The sequence below is a fragment of the Bison bison genome, unplaced genomic scaffold (assembly GCF_000754665.1).
Source record: "Bison bison bison isolate TAMUID 2011002044 unplaced genomic scaffold, Bison_UMD1.0 scf7180017864180, whole genome shotgun sequence".
In the NCBI taxonomy this organism is placed as follows: Eukaryota; Metazoa; Chordata; class Mammalia; order Artiodactyla; family Bovidae; genus Bison; species Bison bison.
The window spans coordinates 3161721-3173396 of NW_011494752.1; the positions used below are offsets into that span (position 1 = coordinate 3161721).

Consider the following 11676-nt stretch of genomic DNA (forward strand, 5'->3'; position numbering starts at 1 on the left):
TCAGTGGTTGCTTAGGGCTGGAGCCGATAGCTGGAAAGATTGAAAATACGCAGGTGGGACTTTTTTTAAGTCGATGGAAATGTGTGGAGATGGCTGCACAACTCCGTAAGTCACTGAATTGTTTTAAAATGAATGTTTTAAAGGGATGCTAGAGTGGGTAACCTGAGAGTATCCTTTGGTGGGGCTCCAGGGAAAGAAGAGGCAAGGAGACAGTCTCCATTTCTAGAGCTGCAAAACGGGAATAAAGAAGCCAGCTCGGTAGCAGGGTAGGATGAGACGGGGAGGTGGAGGATCTGGGTGCACGTGATGGCAGCACAGAGCCTGCGGAACAGAAGCCTTAAAGCCTAAGGTTTCCGAAGGCATGAGACAGGCTTAAACTACCCAGACTGTGCCTGCAGTTTAGAGCTTAAGAGTAAGAAGTACCTGAGTGTGTAACTGTGGAATGGTTTATAATGCCATCAGCAAGACAGGAGAAACGGCAACTATTCCATACCATCAGTCAACCCCAGGCCCTCTGCAGTCTAAGATATGTCATTAGATTAAATAAGACCGTGAAGTCCAGCGGACACTAGATGTGGGGCAAGACCGGCGGTCCGAGAACTCGGGCCAGGAAAGGTGGTCTAGGCCGATCCGCCCAGCCCAAGCCCTCCAGCTGGTAACACGGTCTTAACGCAGTAGCAGCCGCCTGCAGGGGGCGACCCGACGTCACGCGCGGCCCCGCCCCATCACGTGCCCGCGGCGTCGCGTCATACCCGGAAGCAGCGGCTGTAGGGAGTTGGCAGCAATGAGCGGGGATACAGGGACGACGTCCGTAGCGCCCCCTCCCGGGGAGACCGAACCGGGCCATGGGGTCCGCATTGTGGTTGAGTACTGGTGAGCGGCCCCTGCCAGTGACGGGGATCCGGGCCGGACGAGGGTGGGTCCACCGGAGGTACCTTTTCCGAAACCCAACCGGACCTCCGGTATCTTCTCCCTAGCGAACCCTGCGGCTTCGAGGCGACCTACCTGGAGCTGGCGAGTGCCGTGAAGGAGCAGTATCCAGGCATCGAGATCGAGTCGCGCCTGGGGGGCACAGGTGAGGCTGCAGAACACCTGCTGAGTCAGTGTTCTAAATCCCAGCTCCATCACTTTCTAGCTCTGGCATTGGCTGCTTTATCGTGTCCAGCAGTACCTGGCACATAGTAAAATGTCCAGCCAGCTTGAGTCCCCTTCCATAGGTGAGGGGAGTCACATTTGAAGCCTACTGGGAGAAACGGGTGAAACCGAAGTGTTGGAGGGAAGGGAAGCTTTCACTGAGTTACCAGGAGTTCAAAGGAAGGGCACATGGGTGATGCCTCCCTTGTTTCCTTGGCTTGACCCAGGGCTAGGAAATGGCTTGAAGAATCTCTAATGTGGCTGATGAGGGAGCTTGTGTGAAGTCTAAGGAGTGTGGAAGGCCCCCTTTTATAGAACTTCCCGCCTTTTGCCTGTGCTCAGCATACAGTTCACTCATATGTTTACTTAATACTAGGGGCCTTTGAGATTGAAATCAATGGACAGCTGGTGTTCTCCAAGCTGGAGAATGGGGGCTTTCCTTATGAGAAAGATGTGAGTACTTGCAATACCGGGAATAACCCCAGTTCAGCTTGCCCCTCCAGGGGACACAGCATCCCATTCCATATCTCTGCCCTCTAGCTCATTGAGGCCATCCGAAGAGCCAGTAACGGAGAACCCCTCGAAAAGATCACCAACAGCCGCCCTCCTTGTGTCATCCTGTGACTGGATGTGATTCTCGGTTCCTGCTCTCTTCTGGGATCCAAGCCTTGGTTGCCCCACTTTGATCCTGCTGAGGGCTGCCCACTGCCTGTCTCACCTCACTTAGCTCCTGGCAGCTAAGAGACCCTGGCCTCCACTTTGCCCCTTTGGTGGGCACCAGGAGGGAGTAGATGGTTCTGTGGTCTTAGGGGTGGAAGAGAGATGCTCTCCATGGACATTTCCACAGCCACCTTACACCCCTTCCCTAAGATCAGTTCAGTTCAGTCGCTCAGTGCCCACAAAAACCTGCTCCCCTCTCCAGCTTAGCCATACCTGTCAGATGTTACCATAGTTCTAATTTATTTTCCACTAGCCCCAGGCAGTGTGAGCTATTGGCAATAAAGTGGCACTGCAAACACCTGTGCCCACTAGTGTGTGTGTTTATGTCGTTTGGGGCTGTGGGGAGGTAGGAAAGCGGGACAGAGGCCAGCCCAACTTTGTTCCACCATGACTGTGCTGGCTGGGTGGGTTTTTCCTGGATTTGTTGTTCATCACTAAGTCATGTCTGACTCTTTGCGACCCCATGGACTGCAGGATTCCCTGTCCCTGCTGCTGCTAAGTCGCTTCAGTCGTGTCCGACTCTGTGCGACCCCATAGACGGCGGCCCAGCAGGCTCCCCCGTCCCTGGGATTCTCCAGGCAAGAACACTGGAGTGGGTTGCCATTTCCTTCTCCAATGCATGAAAGGGAAAAGTGAAAGTGAAGTCGCTCAGTTGTGTCCGACTTTTCGCGACCCCATGGTCTGCAGCCTACCAGGCTCCTCCGTCCATGGGATTTTCCAGGCAAGAGAACTGGAGTGGGGTGCCATTGCCTTCTTCATCCCTGTCCCTAGCTACTCTTAATTCAGTGATTTCCTTGCCAAGGCAAGAAAAATGAGTCACACAGTAGACAGTGCCTCTTGTTTCCTCTGTCCTTCCCCGACTCCTCCTACCTAGAGAGAGAAAATTACCCCATTCAGGTGGGTGGGTGGCCTTAAGAGTTCTTTTTTTTCCCCTAAGAATGATCTTTTCAAAGGGCTCTCAGATCAGAATCCCAACTCCCAGTTTCCCCTCAACCCAAGAGCCAGAAAACTGGAAGTAGGCTCCTAATTCAAGCTTTCCCAAGATTCCTAGCCAGTCCCTCCAGGAAAGATGAACTGAATGTAAGTTAGGAGGTAAGCAGTAAAGGGACGGCTCCAAGCCACCCCTAGACATAGGCTGGTGTCCAGCTGTTTTCCAAAATATATTTGCAAATGGAGAAAGTGAGTGTGGAGGACATCCCTCCCCCAATCCCAGGGACTGCCCCCCCCGCCCGCCGCCATTACCCACTCTCCACTGAGTCCTTATTTCATTTAAAAAAAAACAAATAAACAAAAAAACATAAGTAAAAACAAAACCAAAAAAGCAGTCTGTACAAGGACTGGATCTGGGTGCTGCTGCTGCTCCCTTCTTCCCAGGGACAGAGCTGGGTCTCAGGGACAGTCTCTGAATGGGTTGCCGTAGTTCCTAGACACCCCCTTGGGGCCTTCTTTGCACTCGGCCCAGCCTCCCTAAGTCGTTCAGTGCCAAGGATCTGGAAGAAGTCAGGCTGGGCCATTCTCAGCCATCTAGGAGTTGAAGTAGGAAAGGAGATTCCTGGCATGGCAGGCTCCCCTGGACATGATCCAAGGGCCTGCTCCCTGCCTGGTGCCGATGTGGGCCAGAAGTCAGGCCTTCCACACGCCCTGAGGGTTCAGTAGGGCCTCAGTGGCCCTGGGCTTTTGGCTCATACTGGCATGTCCAGACCCAAGTACTCAGGGTTCTCTGCCGTAGGGGTCCCTTCAAAGGTGCTGGGTGGAGTGCCCCGCTCTGATGGGTCCTGGTCCCAATAATAGAGGTTGTCAAAGGCTGGGCTGAAGGCTGGAGAAGGGTGGGACTGAGGGGCAGCCCTGCCCCGGGGTGCCAAGTACTCAGGGTTCTCCACGGCAGCCCCAAAGGCAAAAACGTCTTTGACAACCCCATTCTTCCCAGGGGATAGCGTCTTGGGCCTTTCCAGAGTGGAACCAGCAGGTCGAGGAGGCGGCAGAGGACCCTCTAGGGGTGAGGGGGGCTGTGGGTGAACCTCTGGCTGGTTCACATATTCTGAAAGGACAAGAGAAGGAATCTTGTGAGGGGGTGGAATCTGTGTGTCCCAGCTGCTACAACTGCCCTGCAGCAGGCCCTGGGCAGAGCACCCCCAACCCCCACCTCCCAATCTCTCAGCTCGAGCCTGACTTCATACCCGGCTGGGGGCTGCAGGTCAAGGGGGCAACGTAGCCATCAGCCTCGGGAGAAAGGGGTACTGTGGGGTCCTCGCTGTACCGCTGCAGAGGACTAGAGTCATGTTGGGGGAGGGGCTGCAGTCCCTTGGCCGCCCCCATTCCCAAGTCACCATCAAACACATCAGAGCCTGCCCCTTCGGAAGGTGCCAGCGGAGATCTGGGAGGCTCCTCCTCAGAGGGCTCCAGCCCCAGTGTCAGCTCACCACCGCCACTCTGAGGACAAGAGAAGGTCAAAATGGAGGTCATTCATGGATCTGAGATGGAGGCTCCATGGGAAGTGACAGGGTCCCAGGAGATAAATCATCTCTGATGTATGACAGAGGCATGGTAGAAAGAATGGGATCACAGTTGGAAAGCAGTAAGAATCCTTCTTAGGGAAAATGGGGCCTCCTTCATGAGAGGTAATGGCTGGAGGACATCGGAGGAAGGAACCCTAGTCCACTGGAGTCAGGGGAGGTATCCAACGACACCCACCACCATGTGATGGGAGCACTGACCCTGGTGGATGTGCTGCGGTGCCTGCGATGGGCCGTGCCTGCAGCACCCGGGGCAGGGTCTGGGCAGAAGAAGCCCTGCTGGGGTACCAGGTACTCCTCCGCATCCACCAGGTCGCCCATGTCGTCATCCTCCAGCAGCGAGCGGTAGAAGGTGCTATCCAGGGGGCTAGCAGGCCCCATGTCTTCATTCTGGGGAGGAGGGAGACAGCGTGGCAGCCTCTCCCCAGCCCAGTACACAGCCTCCTGAGGGTGGCTCAGGGAGGGCTAGAAGTCTGATGAGTCAGGCAGGAGCTTAGAGGCCTGGGACCCAGGAATCATTCTCCCTTTCCTCCCTTCTAAGGGAGAGTGCTCTTAGCCATAGGCCGGGATGGGGTGAAAGGTTCAGTACCTGGATGACCACAAAGCGCTGGGGGTCCCTGGCCATGCGGGAGAATTCAGCCACTAACTCCCGGAACCTCGGCCGACATTCAGAGTCAATCATCCAACCTGGGGGTGGGCAAGAGCCCGGCATCTCAGTTCTGGCTGCAGCCTGCATGCAGCACCCCTCACCCTCACCCCCAGTCTAGACAACACTAGAGTCCAAAGCCCTCTGATGATAGAGAATCTACTAGTTTCCCCTTTTTATTTTGCATCAGTCTTTTTTCCTAGCTGGCCCTCGCTAGCTCCTCTGGACTGGTACTGTAAAAGGGCAGGGAGAGCCTTCTGAGACTCCATTAACCATATCACCATGCTCTTGGCCCCCCCCCATGCCCCTTGTAGGCCCATCCGCCCAGAACCACCCACCCCTCCTCCAAGCAGCCAACACAGCTCAAGAACGCACATTTGACCATGATCATGTAGACGTCAATGGTGCAGATGGGGGGCTGGGGCAGCCGTTCTCCCTTCTCCAGCAGGTCAGGAATCTCCCGGGCTGGGATCCCATCATAAGGTTTGGCCCCAAAAGTCATCAGCTCCCACACAGTCACACCTGGGGCAGAGATGGGGTAAAGCGGTGGGAGGACCACAGGCAGCTTTAGTGTACGGAGCCTCAGAGGCTCTGCCCAAGAGCCTGGCACCATGGGGGAAGGAGGAATGATGCAGTGCCAAAGGGCAGGAGATAACTCGGTCTTCCCCCAATCCCTGGGAAGTGCACAGACTCTGGCAGCTTGAGGCACTGGCAGCCTCTTCCTTCCTTCTCATATTCATACTAAAGGTGTCCATTATTTCACCCCATCCTTCCACCCACATTCTCCCCAGGGCCATGGCTCCTTGTCCACCCTCCCTACCCACCCCATCACACACCATAGCTCCACACGTCACTCTGGTGGGTAAACCGCCGCCGGAGAATGGACTCCAATGCCATCCACTTGATGGGCACCTGGTAGAGCAGAGAAGGAAGTCCTCCAACCAGGTCTGAGTTCTCTCAGGGGCCAGACCCCACTCCCCCTTGTCTCGGTTCGCTCGTCTAACCTTGCCCCCATCCGCGTGGTACTCTGTCTCGTCAATGTCTAGCAGCCGAGCCAGCCCGAAGTCTGTAATCTTCACATGGTTGGGACTCTTGACCAGCACGTTCCGGGCGGCCAGGTCCCTGTGCACGAGCCGCACATCCTCCAAGTAGCTCATCCCCTGGGGTCAGAGGCACCAGTGTGGACCTCGCTCTGCCAAAACTCTCCCAGGAAACCTTCCTATCCAGAGGCTTGCTCCCCAAGGGCACCTGCAGAGCCCTGGCCCCCAAAGTGCATACCTTGGCAATCTGCACACACCAGTTCAGCAGGTCCTGGGAGCCCAGGCGCCCACGGTGTTCTCGAACGTGGTCTAGGAGGCAGCCATAGGGCATCAGCTGTGTCACCAGCTGCACTGTGGATGTCAGGCAGATGCCCAGGAGGCGGGACACATATGGGGAGCCTACACCAGCCATCACATATGCTTCCTGGAAACAAGGGCACGCACTGAGAGGGTATGGGAAACCACTAACCCCCAACCACCACACACCACACACCCCTCCCATGGGCTGAGCCATGGTAACGGGACCCTCAGCCAATCCAATCCCATTCATCACAAACCAGAACCATGGCCCACAGACTAGGGAGGCTAAGAGTAGAGATTTGGGGGAATCACAGGGTGTCCCCCAAAACCGCAGTGAAGAGAGAGAGAGCCCAGTCCCCCGTGCCCCCAGCTGGAGAGGGTGGAAGGGCTTACGTCCAAGATTTCCTTGTTGGCTTTGGGAGATGTGTTTTCCCTCAACACCTTGATGGCCACGGGGATTTTCACATTTTCCCCATCGGGGATCCAGATGCCCTGGGCAGAGAGGAGGATGTGAGCAGGAGAAGGACCGGCCAGATCCAACCTGCAGCCGTCCTTCTTGGGGCCACTACTTGGGCTCCCAATTCCCTCCCCCACCCTTGGGCCAGCCCCATTATTTAGCAACAACCTCACCATTTAGACCCACTGGCCACTCCCAATCCCTTATCCTTAACTGCCCTACTCAACTGCGCCACCCCCGGCTCCTGGTCCCAACACACCCTCCGCCACACCCTGCAGCATCCTCTAGGACCGCCCACCCGGGGACTTTGGCCCCACCCCTGACCTTGTAGACGGTGCCAAAAGCTCCAGATCCTAGCACCTTCACCTTCCTCAGCTCTGTCTCTTTTAAGATCCGCATCTGAGCCTGATTGGGCATCGCTCCGCTGGGCGTCAGGGGCTCCACCAGCTGGGGTGAGGGGGTAGTGGGTCAGTGCTGCGGGTTGGGCCGCAGACCCCAGGCCGCGCGAGAGGCCCTCAGGCCGCCTCACCTCCGTCTCCTGCAGCAGCCTCCGCATCGTGTACTTCCGGATCTTCTGACGCCTTCGCTTAATGAGGATGCCGAACACCAGCCCCACAAGGACAACCAGCAGAACGCCCACCACAGCGGCAATGAGGGATGTCACAGGGCTGGGGGCACGAGCCAGGATCATGGATTGGGGACCAGTCTGGGGCAGGGGGGATGAAGGGGTCCCACGGCGGGGCGCGGTGGTGGGGGAGGAGGGAGAGGGGGCTGACTGTCACTGGCATTTGGAAAGCGAAGTCAGAAGGGTGACCCACAGGCTCCCGTCCTGTCTGACCTACTCTAAAACCTACCTTGGCTCCTTACCGTCTGGGAAATAAAGTCCAGACTCCTTGCTAGGATTCAAAACCCTCTACACCTACGTCTGCAAGTTGCCTATGCTCTTGCCCATGGCTCTAGCCCAGGATTCTCAAACTTCCTGACAAAACTCACCAGGGAGCTGGTCAACCTGTGAGAGTATGGAGCCCCACCCTCCAGAGATTTTGACTGTGGTATGAGGTGGGGCCCAGGAATGTGCCCACAGTGATTCTGATGCTCTAGCCAAAATTTTCACCCATAGGTCACGATTTCCACATCTCCCAGCCTTTGTTATAACACTTCTGCCTGGATCACCATTTCTGCATGAGGTCATCTTTCAAGATTCTGCTTATCCTGGGATAGAAGGCCCTCCTGGGCACTGACCCTACATCCTCGTCACCCTTGTTCCCCTCCCTTGCTTAGCCAAGGGCTGGCTTATCACAGACCTCAAATGGACCCTTATTTCATGGACAAATGCTTACTTAGGATACACTCCAATCTTTTTTCCCTAAAACCCTTCCCAAAACACCCCTCTGCCTAGAAATCAAGTCCAACGATGGCAGTGATAGACATCACAGGGCCTGTGGCCTCGTGGTAGGGGAAAGCCTATGCCCTCCAGATCCGGCCCTGACTCAGACTTCACCCCCTACTCCTTCCTCTGTGCTTAGTCAGTTACCCACCACAGCAGAATCTTCAGCAAACACATCCTAGACTTTCTGGACACCCCTCACCATGCTGCCTGGTTGCTTTCCTCCTAATACAAGTGACATTTCCACCCCTCTTTCAAAACCTAGCTCATGTGCCTGAAGCCTCCCACTGATCCCAGGGATGTATTCACTGTCCTTCCCTCAGTGCTGCAGCTATGCTCTCTTCTCAATGTGCCTCGAGTCCCAGGGAGTTGAAGGCTGCCTGTGTCCCTTATGAGACACCTAGCTATACAGGGTGGGGAGGTGCTGGGTGTCTTCCTATTCCCTGACCCCCAAGCAAGCTGAGCAGGCCTTCCATCCCCTGCATGTGTGTGCACATACGTGCTCAGTCACTCAGTCGTGTCCAACTCTTTGCCACCCCATTGACTGTAGCCAGCCAGGCTTCTCTGTCCATGGGATTTCCCAGGCAAGAATACTGGAGTAGGTTGCCATTTCTTACTCCAGGGGATATTCCCGACCCAGGGATTGAACCCTGGTCTCTTGTGTCTCCTGCACTAGCAGGCCAGTTCTTGACCCCTGCACCACTTGGGAAGCCCCTCCATCCACTAGTTGAAGCTAATTGAAAGGAGCATCCACAGTGGAAGAGTAGGCTGGGGAGGACACGTGTCATGTCAGGACATGACACCTAGCAGCAGTGACCACCCAGGGGTCAGTGGGGGACTGGGGGCAATGTGGGATGCATTCTGGGGACCAGGCTGACCTGGCTCTCTGCTCGGCGGGGCAGCCCTTGTCATCCAAGTCCACACAGCTGCAGGAGAGAGAGAGTCCCGTCAACAAGGCTGGGAACCACCTCCTACACTCACTCCAGCCTCACAGGAGCCCAGGAGGTGGGTGTGACTGGGTTATGATCCCCACTTGACAAAGGCAGAAACTGGGTTCGAGGTCACCAGGGCTCTTTCCACCATCCCACGGGGGAGTCCTCCAGTCTGTAAACCCATATCCTTTGTACCTCCCTGTGGTGGGTAGGAAGTGGCGGCACCCAAAGGAGCATCGAGTTCAAGAGCTTGGCCATCTCCTCTGTAGAGGATGCCAGTGTAAACTACTACTGTAGTTGGGCAAACTCCTGCTGTCCTCCTAGCGGTTCCACCTCTGGGGATAAACCCTAAAAATGCCAACACCTGTACACTAGGGGGCATGTACAAGATGCTCACTTGTACATGGAGCACAAGTGCAATAAACTGCCAAAAAGAAAAAAAAGGAAACAAGTTCAGTCATACTCTCAGGCAGGGACACAACTAAATAACTCCATATTGCAGACTGAGTAGTTTAAAAAAAAGGAGGTAGATTGATATGCATTGACAGGAAAGGGCCTCCAAGATACATAAAGGGGGGAAGGTGCAGGGAAGCAAAGTGTATATGAGTCAAATGAAATTGCTGAGAAATAGATGAGCTTATATGAAACTGTTGTTTCTTGATCATTTTTGATTTCCAAAAACAGCAATCTTATATGACTCAACCTAACATATACGTAAAATGCATTTATGTAAACATGTGCAAAAAAGCCTGGAGGAATGCACATACCAGAGTGACCTGGTAGTTCTCCCCAGGGAGGGGAGGGGCTGGGTGGGTGGGGCAGTGGGAGAAAGGGCACTTCTGCTTTACACTGTTTACTTTGATACTGCTGAAAATGTGTCTTACAAGAATGTATGCACGTGTTCCACGTGTTATCAAAAACAACCAAGTAAAAAAATAAAAAGAACAGGGCGGATCATTGTATTAGGACATGAAAAAGCATTGCAAGAACTGCAGTGTTACGTGAGAAAAAGCAATTTGCAAACAATAGGTGTGGTCTATGCTCCTATTTTTGTAAAAAGAAATATAGACCAGAATGTGCACAGATAAGAATTAGAGAATAAAAATAATATATAAACATATTTTATATATTATATAATAATACATATGTTAGCATATGCACATATAAACTGGAGGGAGAATATGGCAAGTTATTAACAGTGGAATAGAACTGTTAATACTATTAATTTATTCTTCATGCTTCAATTAAAAAAATTTTAACAATATGTATTACTTTTGTGATCAAGAAAAAAAAGATAAAAAAGTTAAGGGCCTTGGGGTAAGCAAAGGCAGAGATGTCCCACTTTTTACAATAAGAGCCTCAGAGAGGCTCCTGGAACAAGCCCTTCTTTATATGGGGAAGGCCCTCAGACTCACGAGTGGGTGCAGTTGATGGGGCATGGCTGGCATATGCCCTCCTCATCTGGAAACTTCCAGATGGGCATGAAGGAGAGGTCAGGCTTCACACCACTGGGGCAGCGAGCCACGCAGAAGGGAGGATCCTTGTAGTGGGCACAAGCCACACATTGGTCAGCCTCCTGGGAGGGAAGAAAGGATTTGTGGGGGGCTGGCACCGATACCCCTGGGGCAGCAAGACCAGGCCCCTGGGTCCCCTTGGTGCTTCCCATGGCCACTCGGCAGCACTTTTCACCCTGCTTTTAGAACAGCTCCAGACCTGCTATGTCTGCTACCCCTGTTCTGCACCCAGCTCCCCAGTGCTCAGGCACAGTGCCAAACCCTATTTTAAGTTAATTCTTACTGTATCCCAATGGGGTGGGTACTAGCATAACATTGATTTCACAAGTGAGCCAACTTAGATTGGAAGTGACACCTGGATTTGAAACCAGGTAATCTGATGCCTGAGCGCCCAGGTCTAACCGCCTTGACACTGCCACAGCCAAGCACACAGGCTTCCCTGGGCCTTCTGCATGGTCGGAAGGGTCTCAGGGTCCACAGTTCTTGCCGTTCGAAGCATCCCAGCCTCCTTCCACTCTCCTACTGTTCAGGGCTTGGAGCCCTCCTCAGGGATATTTTACTGGACTTGGCCAGGTCCCTGGCAGCTCCCCCCACCAACCCCGCCCAGCTTCCCACCACTCAGCTCTGAGCCCACAAGCACCTCACCGAGCCAAAGCAGGTCACTGAGCCATTCTGGGGATGACACTCGGGGTGGCACGGCAGACAGTACCTGTCCTTCACGTACTCCCGGGGGAGCCTGAGGGGAGCACAGCCAGTGAAGGGGTCTGGAAGGAGCCCCTGTGCACCTCCCTCCACCTCCTGGCCGCCCCCTCCTCCGCCCGGCGCGTACCCCTGCAGTACTCGGCATTCCTCCACGCATTCCTGGCCCCGAAGGAACTGGCTGCAGTTGACGCACTGGGTGGGCCCGGGACCCCAGCAGTGCCCTTGGGCGCACAGTGGGTAGCAGGCCAGGCCCTCGCCCACTGCAGTGAGGAGGAAGGGGTCAGAGGGGACTCTTATGGCAGGTTCCAGGTCTCATGGAGGCGGGGGCGAA

At 54.6% G+C, this 11676-nt stretch overlaps 2 protein-coding genes across 2 annotated transcripts in view; one reads left to right on the forward strand and one right to left on the reverse strand.

Moving 5' to 3' along the window:
- Nucleotides 1-714: 714 nt before the first annotated feature.
- Nucleotides 715-2152, forward strand: MIEN1 (migration and invasion enhancer 1). The gene is made up of 4 exons (XM_010842657.1): nucleotides 715-873; nucleotides 978-1075; nucleotides 1511-1587; nucleotides 1675-2152. Exons 1-4 carry the CDS (start codon nucleotides 785-787, stop codon nucleotides 1756-1758), a joined length of 348 nt encoding a protein of 115 aa, XP_010840959.1. The 5' UTR covers nucleotides 715-784; the 3' UTR covers nucleotides 1759-2152.
- Nucleotides 2153-2995: 843 nt separating this feature from the next.
- The window catches only part of ERBB2 (erb-b2 receptor tyrosine kinase 2), a 17559-nt gene continuing 8878 nt past the window's right edge, over nucleotides 2996-11676 (reverse strand). The window contains exons 12-26 of the mRNA XM_010842658.1: nucleotides 11473-11605; nucleotides 11289-11379; nucleotides 10545-10705; nucleotides 9076-9123; nucleotides 7340-7478; nucleotides 7135-7257; nucleotides 6747-6845; nucleotides 6292-6477; nucleotides 6018-6173; nucleotides 5850-5925; nucleotides 5389-5535; nucleotides 4957-5054; nucleotides 4569-4757; nucleotides 4032-4284; nucleotides 2996-3892 (exon numbers count right to left, since the gene is read on the reverse strand). Of these exons, the coding sequence (XP_010840960.1) occupies nucleotides 3537-3892; nucleotides 4032-4284; nucleotides 4569-4757; nucleotides 4957-5054; nucleotides 5389-5535; nucleotides 5850-5925; nucleotides 6018-6173; nucleotides 6292-6477; nucleotides 6747-6845; nucleotides 7135-7257; nucleotides 7340-7478; nucleotides 9076-9123; nucleotides 10545-10705; nucleotides 11289-11379; nucleotides 11473-11605 (2255 nt within the window). The 3' untranslated portion in view covers nucleotides 2996-3536. The remainder of the gene's footprint in view (nucleotides 3893-4031; nucleotides 4285-4568; nucleotides 4758-4956; nucleotides 5055-5388; nucleotides 5536-5849; nucleotides 5926-6017; nucleotides 6174-6291; nucleotides 6478-6746; nucleotides 6846-7134; nucleotides 7258-7339; nucleotides 7479-9075; nucleotides 9124-10544; nucleotides 10706-11288; nucleotides 11380-11472; nucleotides 11606-11676) is intronic.